Source organism: Ranitomeya imitator, chromosome 3, assembly GCF_032444005.1.
Source record: "Ranitomeya imitator isolate aRanImi1 chromosome 3, aRanImi1.pri, whole genome shotgun sequence".
In the NCBI taxonomy this organism is placed as follows: domain Eukaryota; kingdom Metazoa; phylum Chordata; class Amphibia; order Anura; family Dendrobatidae; genus Ranitomeya; species Ranitomeya imitator.
This window is the reverse complement of record NC_091284.1, coordinates 103,793,349-103,815,720: the sequence shown is the minus strand read 5'-3', so window position 1 is coordinate 103,815,720 and position 22,372 is coordinate 103,793,349. Positions and strand designations below refer to the sequence as shown.

The window sequence follows — 22,372 nt, the reverse complement described above, 5'->3', positions numbered from 1 at the left end:
GGTCATGTCGACCATGTACATTTTTTTTTTGTATGCACTATAATTTCTTTTGAAAAAGAAAAAGAAAAGGAAAATCCAGTCCTGTTGAGCCGCACTCCAATTTTTTCTATTCGTTCAGGTAACATAAAAGTTTTAAATGCCAGAAAATACATTTTTTGGCCAACCACGGCATGCTGTAACAATAAAATAAAATCTTCATAAAAGAAATGCAAAATTTCTTACTCAATGTTGTCTTTATTGAAGAGCACAGTAGCCCAACCTTTCACAAAGCCAGGATCTCTCGTAAACCATAAGATGACCAGAAGGGTGAAGAGTAGAAGAACATTTGACTCTGCAAAGGAAATAGGACCCAGCTTGCGATATTCGTCCCGGATGATGTTATAAGCTGCCCGTTCCTTCTCTGAATCGGAAGTGCCACAGCCCCATGTCTTCTTAAAGCTTAATATGAGGAAAAGGTGAGGTGATTACTCTTAAGTGAAGAGATAAAGGTTCTTTCAGGTAGAACGCTATCACTCCCTCCTCATAGTTTCACAGGCCTGAATTTCTGACTGAATGATTAGTCCTGCAGATTTCCCTATGGAAAGAGAAGATACAGAAAAAGAAACTGAATAATAGAAAAGAGAGTAGTTAATGGAGCAGTAGGCAGCACTTGTAATTATAGGATAAGGAGGAAAGAATGCGAGAGAGGACACAGCGAGAGATCAGGGTGGTCAATAAGGTTAATTTGAAGATTTTTTTAAAATAGTGCAATCAGTAATTTGTCATCAGTATGCCACATTGACTGCACTGAACATCTATACATCTGAACTACACTGTCTGTTACATGATTATGTTCTGCATTAATCACATTTTTTTTTTTACATTTAATGATTTTAGTCATCATAAATTAAATAGTACATTTCCATCAGACTTCATTTACTAGGGTCTGTAGTTTACATTTGGAATCAGTGTATATATGACCAATATTGCATGCGATAAATAAATTGCAGGATTCAAGTCATTTGTAAAATTAAAGGTGTATCACAGTCTAAACTACTCCTGATCATGAATGTACGCTTCCGCTCTGTTAGTGTATAATATGAATAATAATAATTTCCTTTTCTATAGCGCCAACATATTCCGCAGCACTTTACATTACAGAGGGGACGTGTACAGACAATTATTATTATTATTATTATTATTATTTATTATTATAGCGCCATTTATTCCATGGCGCTTTACATGTGAGGAGGGGTATACATAATAAAACAAGTACAATAATCTTGAAAAATACAAGGCACATCTGGTACAGGAGGAGAGAGGACCCTGCCCGCGAGGGCTCACAATCTACAAGGGATGGGTGAGGATACAGTAGGTGAGGGTAGAGCTGGCCGTGCAGCGGTTTGGTCAATCGGTGGTTACTGCAGGTTGTAGGCTTGTCGGAAGAGGTGGGTCTTCAGGTTCTTTTTGAAGGTTTCGGTGGTAGGCGAGAGTCTGATATGTTGTGGTAGAGCATTCCAGAGTAGGGGGGATGCACGAGAGAAATCTTGTATGCGATTGTGGGAAGAGGAGATAATAGGGGAGTAGAGAAGGAGATCTTGTGAGGATCGGAGGTTGCGTGCAGGAAAGTACCGGGAGACGAGGTCACAGATGTATGGAGGAGACAGGTTGTGGATGGCTTTATATGTCATGGTTAGGCTTTTGTACTGGAGTCTCTGGGTGATGGGGAGCCAGTGCAGGGATTGACAGAGGGGAGAGGCCGGGGAATAGCGGGGGGACAGGTGGATTAGTCAATAAAGACATTACAGAGTAACACATAATCCAACTGATCCCGAGAGAAGTGAGGGCAGGAAATAGGGGTGTCACACAAGGTAAAAATAAAGTCCTTGTTGTGTACGGTCCTGCCAACAGTGTAGTAAATAGGGGCATCCAAATAACGCTGCGTGACTCGGAGCGACAGATTAAACCCAGGTGTATTTGGCCGAGACCAGAGTATACCTCGGAGATAAATTGTCCTAGGTCAAGCTATACCCAGTTGTGTAAAATTGCCTAGGCGAAACTATACCCCTCCTTGGTAAAATATACCCCTCTATTTCTATTTTATGAGCTCTTGTAAATTAGATAGATTTTAGATTACATTTTTTAATAACTTCAAAACTGACTTTACAGATAGTGGGAAGGTATCTGTGTTGTTAATCAGATGATGAAGGACTGATCTTACAATACAATGAGACTGGACAACAGTCATTACATCTGAGATTACACTGTTGACCAGTAGGATAAGCTTTTTTACCTTAAGGTACCCTCACATTAAGCGACGCTGCAGCGATATAGACAACGATGCCGATCGCTGCAGTGTCGATGTTTAGGTCGTCGTGTGGTCGCTGGAGAGCTGTCACACAGACAGCTCTCTAGCGACCAACGATGCCGAAGTCCCTGGGTAACCAGGGTAAACATTGGGTTACTAAGCGCAGGGCCGCGCTTAGTAACCCGATGTTTACCCTTGTTACCATTGTAAAAGTAAAAAAAAACAAACACTACATACTTACATTCCGGTGTCTGTCCCGCGCCGTCAGCTTCCCTGCACTGTGTCAGCGCCGGCCGGCCGTAAAGCAGAGCACAGCGGTGACGTCACTGCTGTGCTCTGCTTTAACGATAGCGATCCGTGACGTTGCATCGTCCTGGATAACGATATCGTTGTGTTTGACACGCAGCAGCGATCAGGATCCTGCTGTGAGATCGCTGGTCGGAGCTAGAAGGCCAGAACTTTATTTCGTCGCTGGATCACCCGCTGACATCGCTGAATCGGCGTGTGTGACGCCGATTCAGCGATGTCTTCACTGGTAACCAGGGTAAACATCGGGTTACTAAGCGCAGCGCTTAGTAACCCGATATTTACCCTGGTTACCTAAAAAAAAAACACTACATACTTACATTCCGGTGTCGTCGCGTCCCTCACAGTCAGCTTCCCGCACTGACTGTGAGCGCCGGCCGTAAAGCAGAGAGGTGACGTCACCGCTGTGCTCTGCTTTACGGCTGGCCCTCACAGTCAGTGCGGGAAGCTGACGGCGAGGGACGCGACAGACACCGGAATGTAAGTATGTAGTGTTTTTGTTTTTTTTTAGGTAACCAGGGTAAATATCGGGTTACTAAGCACGGCCCTGCGCTTAGTAACCCGATGTTTACCCTGGTTACCCAGGGACCTCGGCATCGTTGGTCGCTGGAGAGCTGTCTGTGTGACAGCTCTCCAGCGACCACACAGCGACGCTGCAGCAATCGGCATCGTTGTCTATATCGCTGCAGCGTCGCTAAATGTGACGGTACCTTTATTTCATTAGCAGAATGGAGAAGATGGGAAGGGTGGTAGACAGAGAAGAGGGAGTAGATGTAGGCTGGTGCAGATCTGTGGAGAACTATGTGTGTTAAAGTGATAAGTTTATTTTCTGTAGAGCGTGGTCAACGCAAAGGCTGGCACATAGTGCTGGTCTTAGTCTATGACACTAGGCTACATTCCACATCAGAGTGAATTTTACAATCTGTTAGAAACGGCCAGTTTTTCTCCCATGCGTCATCTTAGTTGCATCTGTTTTTTACTCATTCCATTGTAATAACTGAAACAGACATACTGTCTGAACTTCTCTTCATCCAATCCATTTTTCATCAATGTCTAACTGATCCCCATAGACTTTATAGGGATTGTCTGGTTCAAATCGATAAGTCTGCAGTCACTCGACAAAGCTGCTCCCACTTTGTGGGCAATGCCGGGAGTATGTATAACGCATACATACCCTCCGATCCCTTCTCAGAAACTGGCAAATCCACACAGGCACAATATGAGCGCTGGGGGGATTCATAAGTCTGCATTCACACAGTGACTTCAGACTTATCAATTTGGACTGGTCAACCCCTTTAATGGTCGAGTCTGATCCCCAAAATGGATGCAAATAGGACATGCTAAGTCTCACGGACCAGAGACATAGATCTATTTTAAAACTGATGTCTATATGGATCAATGAAATTCTATGGGTCTGTTTGCTAAGAAAGAAGACAGAAAGCATTAGGGTGTGTCACACCAATGTGTGAATGTAGCCTAAGGCAACCAGAAGACAGCTGAACACTGCTCTGTGCTCAGCTATATCTGTCAGTGTCATAGCCTTGAATGGAACGTCACAGAGTAAGACCTGCTGCTCCAAGCTACTCCTAAGTACGATGACGATCTTATGTCCCAGGAAAAATGGGGACATAAGTCCCATTGGTGGGACCCACACCTATCTAACAAATCGGGCAAATTTTGGCAAATAGTATGATGTAATTTGCTTTAGCCTCATATCTTTTTTTGTTTTCCTTTAACAGGATTCTATATTTAATATCTCCGGACTTTTATCATGACTGTAATAACATATGTGACATACTTCAATCCCATAAATGAGAACTGGAGCCAGAACCAAGCCATACACAGCATCACTATCATGTTGGGACAGGCAAATCCAAACCAAGAGGCAAAATTCAGTATATCTCCATTGTTCGGAAAAATCCTGTAAGGGTTGAAAATAAGAAATGTGTAAAAAAGTAATGCTTGCATAAAAATAAAAAAACTCCTCATTATCCTAATTCTATTTGTCTATATAATTGTATAATGTCTATAGCAAAGAACATGTGACCTTTTCCCAAGAGAAGCCTCGCATGCAGGAGCAATGGTAGTAAGTCATTAAAAAGCACGATCAGTGATTCTACAAAAATTGACTATGCCCAAAACGATAGCATGTGATACTCAGTGGCCCCCAACTTGTCTAATATTCCTGCAAACATAGTACAAAATAAGAGTAGGACACAAATATACATTATGTCTACAGCTGGAAAACTAAACGGACCCATCATTTATGTTTCCCTGTGTAGGTGAAGCTTTTTGTGTGCGAAATTAGTTTACCTCTGTGCTCTGAAAAAACTTTAAAAAAACAAGTGACCTGTAGGTTTGGATGGTGAAATGCTCTACAGGTTCATTGTAGACACCAGAGGAAATAATTTGGAATGCCGACCCTCAAGCTATACAGAAGACCAGCAGATTACATTGTGATTTTGATGTTTTTATCATACTATATGATCCAATAGGTAATTTGTATGAAAACCTGTAAGTGATATGCCCTTGTGTATTCTGGTCTGCAAGAAATGAGATTGTGGTCATTTTTATCGATTCCCAGTTTTATGAGCCAATCTGACCATTCTACTCTCCAAACACAATTTTTTGCTCTTTTTCTAATTTTTGTCACCTAAAAACACAAATTTGTTCTGAAACAACGTGGTGACGGACATTAAACTTTTCATAAGAATTCCAGGACATTACATTTGTAGAAACTTTTCCAACTAACTAATGTTAAGTCTTTTTTTGCTTTAGCTATAATAAAACTATTCCCATCTGTTCATCTTATTCGGGTGCGTCAGAGGTTTGAATAAACATTTTTAGAACAATTTTACAGAGGTCAATTTCCTTCAAAAACTAAAAAATAACATTACAAAATAGATATAGGAATGCCAGCATCAGTTTAATATATAAAAGACATGTCGCTGTATGTAAATATACAAGATTTCCTTTCTGCCTTTTCACATTGTTAACTGCTCCAGACCAAATTATTATTATCATTATTTTAATTATTTTTTTAAATTATTATTTATTTAGAGCGCATGAACCGGCTGATGAATACTCCCATCAGCAGCTCCTGCTCTCACTGTTATTAGCGGCAGCAGGTGTAGGCTGATGGGAGCAGTAGTCTCATCAGCCTGCGCTAGTGACCAGAGATAAACTTTATACCTCCGATCACAGCTGCGCGCTCATGCTGTCTTTTGACAGCTTAGGAACCATGGTTGTCTAACTGGCGGTGATGATATTTACCACCGATCAGAAGCGGTGTTTGCATGACAGTGCGGCAAACACTGGATGTTCAGGCCCCCCATTAAAGTGTCTGCATTATTCACTATGAGGGAGCTGCATTTTAGTTTAGTGCCCCCCATTCAAGGGGGCTGCATTATTCACTATGAGGGAGCTGCATTTTACTTTATGAGGGTGCTGTATTATACCCTATGAGGGGGCTGCATTATACCCTATGAGAGGGTCTGCCTTATATACTATAAGCAAGGCTGCATTATATTCTAGGGGCTGCATGATATTCTGGGGTGGGGCTGAATTATACCCTATGAGGGGGGCTGCATTATACTCTATGAGTAGGGCTGCATTATATTATGTAGGGCGGTGGGCTGCATTATACCCTATGAGGGGCTGCATTATACCCTATGAGGTGGCTGCATTATACCCTATGAGGGAGCTAATTTATACTCTATGAGGTGTGCTGTATTATACCCTATGAGGAGGACGGCATTATGCCCTATGAGGGGGCTGCATTATACCCTATGAGGGGACTGCATTACTCCCTATGAGGGGGGCTGCATTATACTTTGTGAGCAGGGCTGCATTATATTCTGGGGGCTCCATTATATTCTGAGGGTGGGGCTGCATATACCCTATGAGTGGGGCTGTATTACACCCTATGAGGGGGGCTACATTATACCATATGAAGACACAAATGAGCGAAAGTGCTCAGATAAGGTGTTATTTGGGCATGCTCGGGTGCTAACCGAGTGTCTTCGGCGTGCTCAAAAAATATGTTCAAATCCCTGCAGATTGCATGTCTCACGGCTGTTAGACAGCCGCAACACATGCAGGTATTGCCTAACAAACAGGACATCCGTGCATGTGTTGTGGATGTCTAGCAGTCATAATACATGCAGCCACAGGGACTCAAGCATGTATTTTTTGAGCACGCCAAAGACACTCTGTTAGCACCCGAGCATGCTCGAATAACACGTTACCCAAACAATTCACTCTCCACTAATTACTACATTAGTCAGATAGGAGATGGCAGTTGTTACTGATAAGATTCTATATAAGGGTGAGAGAGAGGATAAGGAGAAGGGAAGAGTTGGAGGCAGAACTCCTAGTTCCTCCTATCCCTCCGTCTACTTAGAATCTTATCAGTAGCAGCTGCCATCTCTTATATCAATAATGTAACAATTTGTCTTCACCAAATACAGATTTTACCTGAGAATTGAGATTTTTGAGAATGATAATAATAATAATAATCTTTATTTTTATATAGCGCTAACATATTCCGCAGCGCTTTACAGTTCGCACACATTATCATCACTGTCCCCGTTGGGGCTCACAATCTAAATTCCCTATCAGTATGTCTTTGGAATGTGGGAGGAAACCGGAGTGCCCGGAGGAAACCCACGCAAACACAGAGAGAACATACAAACTCTTTGCAGATGTTGTCCTGGGTGGGATTAGAACCCAGGACCCCAGCGCTGCAAGGCTGCTGTGCTCTTTACTCACAGTCATTATATGTGGGGGGCTGCCTTTTCCTTTGGGGAATTTCTCTGAGGCAAGGTAGGCTTTATTTTTCTATCTTCAGGGCTAGCTAGTTCCTTAGGCTGTGCCGAGTTGCATAGGGAGCGTTAGGCGCAATCCACGGCTATTTCTAGTGTGTTTGATAGGATTAGGGATTGCGGTCAGCAGAGTTCCCACGTCCCAGAGCTCGTCCTTTATTATCAGTAACTATCAGGTCATTCCGTGTGCTCTTAACCACCAGGTCCATTATTGTCCTGACCACCAGGTCATAACAGTTGCAGTAATCGAGGCAGGAGATGATGAGGGCATGCATAAGAGTTTTAGTAGATTGTGGGCTGAGGAAGTGACGGATTATGGCAATATTTTTGAGTTGGAGGCGACAGGAGGTGGCAAGAGGTTGGACATGCAGTTTGAAGGACAGGGCAGAATCGAGAGTTAAATCGAGGCAGCGGATTTCAGGTTCGGGTGAGAGCGTGATGCTGTTTACCATAATAGATAGATCAGGTAGAGGAATACGCAAGATGGGGGAAAGATGATGAGTTTGGTTTTGTCTACATTGAGTTTTAGGAAGCGAGAGTTGAAGAAGGAGAATATGGCTGACAGACACTCCGGGATTCTGGACCGGAGAGAGGCGACATCTGAGCCAGAGAGGTAGATCTGACTGTCGTCCGCATATAGGTGGTACTGGAAGCCATGGGACTTTATGAGTTGTCCTAGGCCAAGGGTATAGATGGAAAAAAGTAGAGGCCCTAGGACTGAGCCTTGAGGGACTCCAACAGAGAGGGAGCGGGGTGAGAATGTAGTTTGGGAGTGGGAAACGCTAAATGTGCGGTCGGAAAGGTATGAGGCAATCCAGGACAGGGCAAGGCAAAGCAATGATGGTTGTAGCGGAAAGGACAATGATGGTAGTGCTGGAAAGGACAATGATGGTGGTGAGGGAGGAGGCAATGTTGGTGGTGGAAAGGATGATGGAGTGGTGGGGGAAGGAGGCAATGATGGAGGTGGCAGAATGGGCAATGATGGGGTGGTGGGGGAGAAGGCTATGATGGAGGTGGTGATGAGGACAATGATGGGGTGGAGGAGAACAATGATGGAGATGGAGGGGGACTGCATTATACCCTATGAGGGGGGCTGCATTATACCCTAAAAGGGGGGCTGCATTATATTTTGAGGGGGCTACATTATATTCTGTGGGGGGCTGCAACATATTCTGCGTGGGGCTGCATTATTCTCTCAGCGGGCTACATTATATTCTGGGGGGCTACATCATACTATATGGTGGGGCTAATAATAATAATCTTTATTTAATAATCTTTATTTTTATATCAATCAGTCCAGGAGGAGAAAGAAGCAGATCACTGATAAGATATATTACAAAGTACCGTAGCTTATCTTCACATGTGTTGATATATTTAAAAAAATTATACCAACAGTTATTCTATAAGCTTTACCTCCCCCGCCAGACCCTGACTAATACTCTCGTATGGAGCTGATGCAGCATCACTAGGGTAAGACTCGCTGCCTACATACAATTTTATTCTGGAGGTTTTTTTTTTTCTGGTTTGTAAAAACACACATTATTATGTGTTTTTACAAGTATTTTTGTAGCATTTTTTTTAACAAATGTGTTTTCTTGTGGATTTTTTGTCGTAAAATGAAAATGCAGTAAAAAAGCCCCACCTAGTGTAAGCTGCAGCCCAAAAATAATAAATAAATAAAGCAAACATGGCATAAGGTATAGTTAAAACAAAGTGTCATTTTCACAAATCTGGGAGGAAATTCCACAGCATATAAATCACGTGATCGTACCCATAATGTTGTTTCAAGATTCTCATGTCTTCATACCTTAATAGATAGAAATGTGATCCTCTCTTTCCCAGGAAGCGGATCTGACTAATGTACGGAACAGTAACTACTTACGAGCTCAGCTGTCCCTTTAACACAAGGTTTGGCCCAGTTCCTGTTAATGTGGCTGTCCCACCGATGCTGGCGGCGTAGCATACACTCAGCATCATGCCTTTATTTATTCTTTTCTTTTCCTTTCTTTCTTTAACCTCTGAAGCAATATCTTGCACATGTCCATTGGCCACAACTGAAAAAGGCACAGTGCAGTCCTGAACTACAAGAAATAAAAAAAAGATACTGATGGGTTATTTGGGAACATGTATTCTTTACTCATTTACTGTATATAGGGCCATTAATTCCCACAGTGATTTACAGACGTCATCATCACTGCCCCTTTTGGGGCTCACCATCTTAATTCCCTATCAGTATGTGTGTTGGAGGTAACCAGAGAACCTGGACTAAACCTACACAGTCACTGGGAGGACAAACAAACTTGCAGATGTTGTCCTCGGTGGGATATCGATTTTGGTATAAGTTTTGTTTTTTGTAAATATTTAAACAATATCCTAAATATCCATAAATTTGTAAACCTTGACTTTTTATTGCAATTTTTGAAAAGATATATCATATTTTCTCATGGTATGTGTGCAATAATTTGCAACTGCTGAACTATCTGAAAATTGGTGCAAAATGTTTAAAAGGATTGTCCACTTCTCGGAGAACCCCTTCTGAATCCCTATGTTTCTCCCCAGTAAAATAACACTTATATACACCTCTGGTGCGGACACCATTCCAGCAGTGTTGGCACTAGCTCCCACAGGGCTCACATAGCATTATGTCACGTGATCCCTGTGGTCAATCAGCAGTGGTCTCACTCTACTCTCCTACAGATGTAATTGACATCCAGATTAAGTGAGAGAGCAGAAGCAGCTCTCGCTTCCTCTGGATGTCTTGATTTGTCTGAAGGAGGTGAGCGTGAAGCCAGAGCTGAATATTATGTCACGTAATCCCTGTGGCCAATGTAATGTGAACCCTGGGACAGCCAGTATGTATTAATGTTGTTATTTGACTTGGAAGAAAACATAGGGATTCAGGAAGGGCTGTCTGAGTTGTGAACAACCTCTTTAATCATGCTGCACATAGAGGGTCTGTAATATTAAACTTTAGGGAATCTATGTGGTGATAGGCTCTATGTACACACAGCTCTATAGTTTGCTTGAGATCTTAGGTTCAATTTGCAGGTTGCATTTTTACGCCCCCTGATGAAGCAGGGTGAAACACGTGAAGGGGCACAGGGCCTGACCTACATTTACAGCACGGTACTACTTCTACTTTTATGATTACTATGATTACACATTGTTTATAATCAATAATTCACTAATATTGATGTCTTACTTTACTATGTATATGGATTGAAACAGTTGGAGCGTGGAGAACTTTAATTTGCCCCTTCTTTTTGACATGCTGTATTTTACGATATATGTTTTCAGCAGGCTTATTTTGTGTCCCTTTCTATGAGGCATCTAGAAACCACCGGAGACTAGACGGAGGTGGACATGACTTGGCGATGGGTGGACTGAGAACTCCTGCAGCCTTTGTTTGTATTGCAGTGTAGATTTTAAACAAGAGTGATGTTGCTTTAAGAGGAAGGAGTTTAGATGTTTGTGCCTGGTGTATTACTGTGAGGAGGGTGGGGCTTATATAGGGGAGGCAACTCTGGCTCTCCCTCTTTCTCTCACTCGATGGACAGGAGGAAACATTACCCGCCCTCCCGCCCTGTTTATAATCTCTGTCCTTAAACTTTTTAATTATTGCTTTTATAATGATAAATGCTTTATTGTATTTTTGAATTTGTCATTGTATATCTTGTACCAGGTTCAATTGTATATTGGCTATAAAGAGTTATTATTTGTGGCAACCTTCTAAGCCCAAGGGAAGGGCAATCCTTCAGCCATGGTTCCCTGGAGGTTTCCTCCACAGGGGGTTTTTCCTCTCCTGAGCGCTGTAGGATGACTCTTTGTGAGTCGGGGGTTGCCAAGTTTAGTCCCATTAATGCTTTTGCAGGGACTCCTAATTTTTAAGTTTGCAAAAATGATTTAATTATTAAAAAAAAAAAAAAAAAAAGTGTCAAATGAGACTTGGAATTTATAACCCGTCACGGCTTTGCGGTTTAGGAGTCAGGTGGAAGTTGCAGACAAGTTAAGGTGGACTCATTTTAACTAATAGAGGATGTAAAACCTCATGGTGGTGAGCAGGCTCGGCTTTGGTGGCCAGCCTCAAGGACGTTGTAATGGTAACATCAATCAGGGGCGGGCACAGTGGTTAAGCACAGGAGTGAGGATAATAGGGTCATTGGTGCCCTGAAAGTTTACTGGCTCTGCTTGAATGGCAAGCCAGTGCGTGTCGCCCCTTTATGGCTGTCTGTCCTGGTGCTGTATGTCAGACAGCTGGGGATATCGCAGTACTTGTGAATCCCAATGTACTAGCACTCCACCTGACTCCTACTGTGATTATTTAATCCTGTGATTTGAATAAAAGCTGTGGCCATTTTGACAACCAAAATAATGTGTTTTGTGTATTTATTTTAGTACCTAGGTTTACAGTAGTTATGGTGGTTTTAAGAAGGAGTGGGGTCCATCCCATATCCAAAAGTCATGTGTTTTTAACATTATAACCATTTGTATTCTTAATACAAATACTTTTTTAAGGGATTCCTTTGCGTTCATTTCTTTATGTTCTAAGCTATGCTTTTATATTTCCTTAGACATTTGTTTTCATTATTGCTATTGAAGTGCAATTCAGTATATGATTGTGTTCATACGGACAATTTTTTGTTGATTTACATATATTGCTTTTTCATGTAGTTTTTGGATTCAGGTTTCATTTTTAGCTCAAAAAATAAATAAGCTTTTCTTTTACACTTTTTTCTCCCACCAAGAAGCTTTTTGATAAATTGCCAATTCAGATTTGTGGCAGTTTTACAGCAAATTTCTAAATTGACCCACTTTTCTATAGTCATTGCCATCTGTTGTGATATCCACATAAGTAAGCGCCATTTCTGTGAGTCAAAGTTCATCATTGGTCCAAAGGCTCAAAAGTCAAGAATTGTAGAAGTCTTTTAGATTACCTTTTAGGCGAGTCCTAATGTCAATGTTTAATTGGTAAAGTTAAATAAGTAATTTTAGACTAAATATACCAGAAACCAGAATCATGTCTTTTGTCAATATTAACCCTGAAAAACATCAATTGATAACCAAAGAAAATATTTCCACTTTCTGAATGTTATAAATCTTGGGAACATCTGCATTTTGTGTGCAAGAAAAATAGAAAAAATATTTGTTTCAAAGGTCAGCAGATGTTCTGGTTTTGGTTAATCGGTGACTTTTTCAGTTTGTTTAACTGATAATTCAGCCACTTTCACACGGTATCCTGGTGACAATTGTACACCGATGTTGGTAAGCCGAAACCAAGTGTGGAAACTACACAGAAAAAGTGTAATGGAAATAGTTACTTACTACTCTTCCATGTTTAGGACCCACTTCTTGTTTTGGGTTACAGAATACTGTGATGCACAATAAAACATCGCCTTACTACACAGCTACCGCTTCCTGGGCATCTAGGACAATAATTGGGTCCATATCCATTGGACCATCCAAAATAAATATTTGCTCTGCATGATCAACCTGATTTGTGGGACCAGAAATACCGCAAGTTTCCAACAATATTTTGCTATCTTGAGAATGAGTTTAGTTGAAAAATAAAAATGGAGCCTATTTTTTTTTTGAGAGTAACATACTATAGGGATTCCCTCTCTCATATAAGCATTAGGCAGAGTTCATTCACACAGGCAATGTGGTTTGGTCCAAACAGGAGCAGTTTTATTGCTTTCATAAAACTCTTTTGGGTACAAATTTATCACAGCCAATAAACAATTCATTTAGCAGGGCACATATGTTAATGCTCACTCAAACAGATTAAAGTCCCTGCTCCCTGAGCAAACCTCATACACAGAAGAGGCACAATCCCACCAATCTTGGTATCCCCTACAGCCCAAGCTCCAGCAGCTTCCATTGCCAAGCAGAAATGTTCAACTCAGTGCACAGTTTACTCTGAACAGACTGCAGCTTCACATGGTTCTCTGCAGCTCCAACATGCAGACTGCTCAGCTTTCCTAGCTGACCCATGCAGTCTCCATTTAGAGAGATATCCTGGCATGTCTCTCACAGCTATAGCTCACATTTTGGCTGGTCACTCACCAGCAGCACACTCTACTCTGTTCAACATAGGCCCTGGTTCTTAAACAAAGCTATCCAAGTGCATCTAATCAAGACTTGCCCCTCTTCCCAAAGCCGGAGGCTGGGCATCATCTGCCAACAAATATAGCCTAGAGGGCTCTGTTACCTACTGATTACACCCAATAACAATACCATGCAACGAGGCGTTGACCACTTCCACTTCATACGACACAGAGCCACAGTCTGTGCGTATGTCGACCAAGGCCATGAAATAGTTCTTGGCATCTCCATGGATACATCTTAACCCCACCCCCTTCCCAGGGACTAGAACATGTGGAAGTGTGGCCTCTAACTGGGTCACTAAACTTCCTGAGTTCTATCACTTCATCACAAGGTGGCAGATGAGGTTTAACAATGATAAATGTAAGGTTATACACATGGGAAGAAGGAATCAATATCACCATTACACACTGAACGGGAAACCACTGGGTAAATCTGACAGGGAGAAGGACTTGGGGATCCTAGTTAATGATAAACTTACCTGGAGCAGCCAGTGCCAGGCAGCAGCTGCCAAGGCAAACAGGATCATGGGGTGCATTAAAAGAGGTCTGGATACACATGATGAGAGCATTATACTGCCTCTGTACAAATCCCTAGTTAGACCGCACATGGAGTACTGTGTCCAGTTTTGGGCACCGGTGCTCAGGAAGGATATAATGGAACTAGAGAGAGTACAAAGGAGGGCAACAAAATTAATAAAGGGGATGGGAGAACTACAATACCCAGATAGATTAGCGAAATTAGGATTATTTAGTCTAGAAAAAAGACGACTGAGGGGCGATCTAATAACCATGTATAAGTATATATATATACAAATATCTCGCTGAGGATCTGTTTATACCAAGGAAGGTGACGGGCACAAGGGGGCATTCTTTGCGTCTGGAGGAGAGAAGGTTTTTCCACCAACATAGAAGAGGATTCTTTACTGTTAGGGCAGTGAGAATCTGGAATTGCTTGCCTGAGGAGGTGGTGATGGCGAACTCAGTCGAGGGGTTCAAGAGAGGCCTGGATGTCTTCCTGGAGCAGTAACTATGTTACTATGTTACTAATATAGTTCACAGTCACCTGATATGCGTGAGGCCCCTTGCCAGAATGAGTAACAGAACTCCAGGCAAAGTAAGAGTTGCCCGGCCAATGCTCCAGTCCATTGGTTGTGGGACTTGGTCTATTCCACCATCTTTTTGTACCGAGGTGCTATGTGAACCTCGCTACTTGGCATTGAGGACACAGGTTCTCCTCCACACAACTCCTCTTAAAGAGACGGCTCTCAGCTCTTTTGAGCGGCACGAACGACACCATAACACTACAGTGTTTGCAATGCCTTAGCTGCCTTTTCCCTTCAATCACCTGTGCTTTTTGGGACTTCTGGCTTTCATCCAAACCACAAATTGTAAGGATTCACTCGCTCAGGTAGACATTAGGTAGCGTTCACACAGGCAATGCAGTTTGGTGCAAACAGGTGTAGTTTTATTGATTTAATAAACTACAAGGGATTTCAAACCAAAACTAGCCTCTTCTGGGCATAAATGTATCATGGCAAAAAAACAGTTCATTTAGCAGGGCTCATATGTCAGTGCAGGCTCACCTGAACAAATTACAGTCCTTTCTCCTGTAGCAAACTTCATACACAGAAAAGGAATGGTCCTACCAGTCTTGGTATCCCCTACAGCCCAATCTTCAGCAGCTTCCATTGCCCAACAGAACTGTTCAACTCCGGGCACAGTTTACACTGAACAGGCTGAAACGTCAACACGGTTCTCTGCAGCGCCAACACAGACTTCTTAGCTTTCCTAGCTGACTCAATCAGTCTCCATTCAGAGAGAGAGCCTGGCTTTTCTCTTTCCCAGCTACACATTTTGACTGGTCACTCACAAGCAGCACACTCGGCTCTGTGCTCAACATCCAGCAGACGAACACTTCTGGTGAACACATGCCTTGGTTTTTAATTAAAGCCAGCCAGGTGAATCTAATCAAGACCTGCAGTGCTAGGATTTAACTGTAGGCAACCATTAGGTGCTACAATACTTTGATGTGTATTGTGTCTACACACAAATGGACCTAAACTTTTATCAATACCATACATTATTAATCACTATACATGCAAGTCTTTGTTGTTGTCTTCCATCTATCTAACAAGCATTTCCAAACAGTAGGCGATTGTACGTTTATCTTGTTACATTTATCACCATTTTGGTCAATTAACAAGTTGTTAACCTGGAGATGCAACATGTTGCAGATAGGGAATCGAATATGCAATAGGAAACCATTGTCTGGGCCAGCACCATTGGGTAGAGGTTTTCCAACTTGATCAATGTGGAAAGGAAGATTTATTTTGTTTTTTTTGTGAAAAAAACATTTGTACAAACAGAAAAATAATCGGAAAATATAAAGCGCTATATCATCCACATGTATGTCTATAGCTTTAAGGCTTCAGCCTATAACTGTACATGAAGATCCAGAAACCCCATGAGGCAGATGATATTTTCCTCATGTTAGGGGAAAAATTCCTTCCTGACTGCAGAGCAATCAGACTGATTCTCTAGATAATTGTCCCATTTCTGAAATCTAGCACCTATAACTTATAATATTTTAACTAGTGACTTATATAGAGGTAAAACTATGTTCCTGCCATTAGCATCCATGCCTCTTTTAATGCATTTCATGATTTAATTTGCTGTGACAGGAGCTGCCTGACACTGGTCACTAAAGTTGAGTTTGTTGTCCAACAATACACCCAAGTCATCTTTCAGTGACAGCTTTGCCCAGTGTTTTACTATTTATTATATAATTGTACATTTTCATTGCTTGGCCCAAGTTTTTCATCTTACAATTATCGGTCTTAAACTTTAATTACCATTTCTCAACCCAAGCCTCCACCTTCCCCAAATCCATCAGTTGCATTTACTTATCCTCCTCTGTGTTGATTACCTTGCATAACTTTGTATACTCTGCAAATTTTGAAATTCTATTCTGCATGGCCCATACAAAATCATTTAAAATATATTAAAAATAAGAGGGCCCAATACTGACCCTTGGGATACACCACTATTAACGGTGACCCAATCAGAGTGTATTCCATGAATCGCCCTCTGACTCATATTACTGAGCCAATTGTTTACCCAGTTACACATATTTTCCACCAGGCCCATTGCTTTCATTTTATACACCATCCTTTTATGTACCACGGTATCTAAAACCTTTAAAAATCAAGTTAGACAACATCCGATTAGGAGTGATTCCTAAAGGAAGTAAAATTTAAGGGAGGAATTGAAACCTATCATAGATGTTGGATACTCTTTTATCTAATAAAAAAACTGCATTAAAAACAGCACTAAACATTTATTAGTAGAAAAGTGCATGTGAGATTCCTGCCTAATTGACGTTTAGTGTAAATGGCCATTATGACACGCTCTGCTATCATTTTCTCTGATCAGTACACTGGAAATATCTCATATGTTACACCCATAAATGTTTTATAGTTTTTGTTGATTTATTACAAAATGTAAAGAAAATCTACCATAAGGAAGTCCTTGACTGTGCCAGAAAGAGACTATTGTGTGTGGTTGTCCCTGGCACTTTCTGTTTTTTTATCATATGGAGGGTGGTAGTCCTCCTCTTACTCTTCTTTAATACTTAATGAGTCAATTAACAGTGGTGACAGCTTTCAATGGATGTGATTATTTCACAATTGCTCGATTATGTATTCAAAGTTTGACCCTGATGCAGAAACCGTGCTTAGAAATTATGCAGAGGTAGTGTAAATAGAGCAAATATTAAAAAGATTTTCCCACGAACAAGGTTAATTTTAATCAACATTTTAATCTATAGATCTTTGAATAATAATGATTTCCACAATTTGAATAATTTACGATCCCGTGTTGTAATGCCTGTACACTCTTTTTTTGCGTCCTCCCCTGCCCAGGAACTGTGGTATGATCAGACCATGTTCCAGCACGGTCAGACACGGCCATTACACTGTACACAGCAGGGACACATTTATAAGATTATCTCAGCACAGGAGCATTTTTTATTAAACACATCCAATTGTGAAATTTATTTTTATTCCAAGATCTATTAATTAAAATGTACTTTGTTCGTGGGAAAACACATTTAAATAAGAAGATCAAAGTCATTTCACTTAATAACCTGCAGAATCATCCTGTCTTTACCTTGCACATCTGTCATGGGGATGGCATTCTTTTCATCAAGCTGCATTCCGGGATTTGTCTGTCCTTCTGAATCCAAAATGGACGAGTCCTGCTTAGTGTTATTGAGCTGACCTAAGACCGCTTGAACTATAGGGACCATCATGGCAGTGGTTGCTGTATTGCTTATCCACATAGATAGGAAGGCGGTGACTCCCATGAACCCCAACATTAATCTAAGGATAATTCAGGAAAAATTGTTAGCAATGAAACAATTGTAGTGTCCTGTTCTTCTGGAACAATTCTTTTATAGGGCTAGTCCACCTATAGACATAATTTCTGAGTTTTTATCTATCTGTAATGTATATGTAATGCCTTGTATAATGTATAACTAGGAAATGCAAGTTATACATTAATACTAATTGTCAGGTATTCCAGCAGAACGGCATTTATTTGAATATGACTGAGTTGCAGTACCTGGAAAAGCCACTACCTTGACAGAAGAGCTAGATACACTTTTAGGCCACCTTCACATATCCTGATAGTACCAATACAGGAAAAACCAGTACTGATGGTGTCCATGTGTAACATGCGTGTGGCATATGTGTGCCGCATGAGCGTGACATGTAGTGGTGTCGGAGAAAAGCAGTGCAGGTAGCGCTGTTCCAAGGCGCCGGGTGCTGTATGCCGCTCTCATCATTGTCGCCTGGTTTCTCTGAGATCAGCGCAACCAGGTAACCCTCATGGGAGATGGAGTTAGCACCCGCTGTGAAATGAAAAAAAGACATTGGGTCACCTTCATTTTCCTAACCAGCTGAGGGAAAGCTGACAGTTGAGGGGTTGATGTTAATATTCTGGGAAGGGGCCAATAGCCATAAAAGTTCCCAGAGTATTAATAACAGCTAACAGCTATTTGCTTAGTCATTACTAGTTATTATTGGGGGGAAGCAAAAAAATGATGAGGATTCCCCCCTACATTTACTAACCAGCAAAGGCTAAACAAACAGCTGCAGGCTGATAGTAATAGGCAGGAATAGGAAGGTGTCATGGATATAGGCTCCCTCCCAGACTAAGAATGTCAGCCTTCCACTGCCCCAGAAATGGTGCATCCATTACATGCACCAATTCTGCTAATTTAGCCTCCGCTCCTCTCCCTTGCTCATATGCGGTGGCAAGTGAGGTACTAGTTGAAGGTTTGAGGTCAGCTTTCTAATGTCAGCTGACATCAGGCTCAGGATAGTAATGGAGAGGTATCAATTAGATACCCCAAATAAAAACAAACATCATGGTCAAATTTAATAAAGACACAGGCAGAGTAAATCCTTGTAATTGAAATTAATACTTCCTGACCCTCTGTTACCCATTTTTTTTGCTGATTGCAGGGAGACCAGGTGACACTGATGTGTTTAATTCATCACCCAGTGCCTGGGAACAGCGATAATTGTACTGCTTTTTCCCAAGCGCCGGTACTTGTCACACTGATGATATAGGGATGTCATCTTTGTGTCATCACTATCAAGCACGCATTTCATCCATGTTGTGTGAAAAAAATGACATGTGGGTTTCTCACACAGACCGTTCATGTGAAAAACCAAATATGTGCGCAACACCACCGAATACAATGGGTGTGTGCATGTCCGTATTTGCGGTCCTTAAGAAATGGACCACATACTTTACGGACATAAAAAATGGACGTGTGAAGGGGGCCTTAAATTCAGTCTACAAAGTTTTTGATTAAAATAATTTTCTGTGTTATCTTGCAGAATTGGTCTATGGTAATTCCAATGGCTCATATGGACGAAACGATTTATTGTATTTATTAACATGTTTGTTCTTTTACACTGTATTTATTTTATTCTTTACCCTGGGACGTCAAAATATGGATTTGGAAAAAGATATTAACTGCTGAATTCTAAATGAAACATATATCTAGTAGCACTCTTCCATAACCCTATGTAGACATCTTGAAAAAGGAAAATAAACCACTAAAAGAAGAAAATGCAAGCACAAAAAAAGATTAAACCTTTATGAAAACAATCATTTGTGTTTTGCAGAATGAACTAAAGACATCCAAGAAAAAAATTAAAATCAGGATCTTACAAGGGAGGTTTAACGCCAACAATGAGCAGAACCTTCAGTGCAATTCTCTTATGTAGGTTCCAATGCTCCACAGCCACAGCGACTATTAATCCTCCGACAAATAACATGTTAGTGTCCTTCAGGTACTGCATACACACCTAGGAAAAATGACAGCAGGAGTCATAAGACAAAAGTGATCAATATAAAACTGACAACTATGGGAATATACTGTGTATATGTAAACATTCCAAAGCCTGCAGCTTAAAAAGAAGACCTGCTACTATATAAAAAGTGGGAACATTTTGCTCTTGTTTTTGTCCCAGTTAAACCCCTGTGTGCTCCTTTTTTTTGTTTGTTCAGAGCAAATAGGTGAATGAAAACATTTTGCACATGTAATGTGGTTGATAGTAGAGAATTGTTTACCTGCTTTGATTCCAGTATACCAAACATTGGGAACAACAGGACCGGCATCAGGGCAGTAACTGCGAGGGGTATGACCTCTGTACACCAGTACACAGCCATCAGCATTATTGTGTAGGCACAACTAGCTTCCTAAAAAAGAAAAATATATACTTTTAAGAATAAATCTGAAAATAATTATCAAAAGTTACTATAGGTCTAACAGAAAACCAAACATTTTAATAGCTGGAGTAGAACATCCAGAATTACGCTGCCATGGGCTTTTAAAGCTTTATATATATATATATATATATATATATATATATATATATATATATATATATATATATATATATATATATATACAGTGGGGCACAAAAGTATTTAGTCAGTCAGCAATAGTGCAAGTTCCACCACTTAAAAAGATGAGAGGCGTCTGTAATTTACATCATAGGTAGACCTCAACTATGGGAGACAAACTGAGAAAAAAAAATCCAGAAAATCACATTGTCTGTTTTTTTAACAATTTATTTGCATATTATGGTGGAAAATAAGTATTTGGTCAGAAACAAAATTTCATCTCAATACTTTGTAATATATCCTTTGTTGGCAATGACAGAGGTCAAACGTTTTCTGTAAGTCTTCACAAGGTTGCCACACACTGTTGTTGGTATGTTGGCCCATTCCTCCATGCAGATCTCCTCTAGAGCAGTGATGTTTTTGGCTTTTTGCTTGGCAACACGGACTTTCAACTCCCTCCAAAGGTTTTCTATAGGGTTGAGATCTGGAGACTGGCTAGGCCACTCCAGGACCTTGAAATGCTTCTTACGAAGCCACTCATTCGTTGCCCTGGTGGTGTGCTTTGGATCATTGTCATGTTGAAAGACCCAGCCACGTTTCATCTTCAATGCCCTTGCTGATGGAAGGAGGTTTGCACTCAAAATCTCACGATACATGGCCCCATTCATTCTTTCATGTACCCGGATCAGTCGTCCTGGCCCCTTTGCAGAGAAACAGCCCCAAAGCATGATGTTTCCACCACCATGCTTTACAGTAGGTATGGTGTTTGATGGATGCAACTCAGTATTCTTTTTCCTCCAAACACGACAAGTTGTGTTTCTACCAAACAGTTCCAGTTTGGTTTCATCAGACCATAGGACATTCTCCCAAAACTCCTCTGGATCATCCAAATGCTCTCTAGCAAACTTCAGACGGGCCCGGACATGTACTGGCTTAAGCAGTGGGACACGTCTGGCACTGCAGGATCTGAGTCCATGGTGGCGTAGTGTGTTACTTATTGTAGGCCTTGTTACATTGGTCCCAGCTCTCTGCAGTTCATTCACTAGGTCCCCCCGCGTGGTTCTGGGATTTTTGCTCACCGTTCTTGTGATCATTCTGACCCCACAGGGTGGGATTTTGCGTGGAGCCCCAGATCGAGGGAGATTATCAGTGGTCTTGCATGTCTTCCATTTTCTAATTATTGCTCCCACTGTTGATTTCTTCACTCCAAGCTGGTTGGCTATTGCAGATTCAGTCTTCCCAGCCTGGTGCAGGGCTACAATTTTGTTTTTGGTGTCCTTTGACAGCTCTTTGGTCTTCACCATAGTGGAGTTTGGAGTCAGACTGTTTGAGGGTGTGCACAGGTGTCTTTTTATACTGATAACAAGTTTAAACAGGTGCCATTACTACAGGTAATGAGTGGAGGAATGAGGAGACTCTTAAAGAAGAAGTTACAGGTCTGTGAGAGCCAGAAATCTTGATTGTTTGTTTCTGACCAAATACTTATTTTCCACCATAATATGCAAAACAAATGATAAAAAAACAGACAATGTGATTTTCTGGATTTTTTTTTCTCAGTTTGTCTCCCATAGTTGAGATCTACCTATGCTGTAAATTACAGACGCCTCTCATCTTTTTAAGTGGTGGAACTTGCACTATTGCTGACTGACTAAATACTTTTTTGCCCCACTGTATATATACAATTGAACAGTTTTTAAAAAAATGTTCTGCTTCTTTACAGTACAGACAAATGAGTTAAGCCTCCAATACATAATAGATGTTGTAGGGTGTGGAAGGAAAACAAGGAACCACTGGGCATTGCTGGGAAGGCTGATGGCTTATAGGTAGAGGTGCAGTCACCTTATCAACCCTATACGGTGCTGAAACCTATACCCTTAATAAAATGGCCGTACCTCTACCTATTAGCCGTCATCTTTTCCAAGCAGTGGGTA

General features: G+C 41.2%; 1 protein-coding gene and 1 long non-coding RNA gene across 3 annotated transcripts in view; one reads left to right on the top strand and one right to left on the bottom strand.

The window, feature by feature from the left end:
* The window catches only part of LOC138672851 (uncharacterized), a 34,324-nt gene extending 29,864 nt beyond the window's left edge, over positions 1–4,460 (top strand). The window contains exons 3-4 of the long non-coding RNA XR_011319779.1: positions 244–455; positions 4,333–4,460. This is a non-coding gene — a long non-coding RNA (uncharacterized lncRNA). The remainder of the gene's footprint in view (positions 1–243; positions 456–4,332) is intronic.
* Positions 1–22,372, bottom strand: part of SLC13A5 (solute carrier family 13 member 5) — a 113,591-nt gene that overhangs the window by 17,683 nt on the left and 73,536 nt on the right. For both annotated transcript variants that reach the window (XM_069761254.1, XM_069761253.1), the window contains 6 exons: positions 20,166–20,294; positions 19,764–19,900; positions 17,688–17,899; positions 9,299–9,497; positions 4,392–4,514; positions 223–438 (listed from right to left, as the gene is read on the bottom strand). In XM_069761254.1, the coding sequence (XP_069617355.1) occupies positions 223–438; positions 4,392–4,514; positions 9,299–9,497; positions 17,688–17,899; positions 19,764–19,900; positions 20,166–20,294 (1,016 nt within the window). The remainder of the gene's footprint in view (positions 1–222; positions 439–4,391; positions 4,515–9,298; positions 9,498–17,687; positions 17,900–19,763; positions 19,901–20,165; positions 20,295–22,372) is intronic.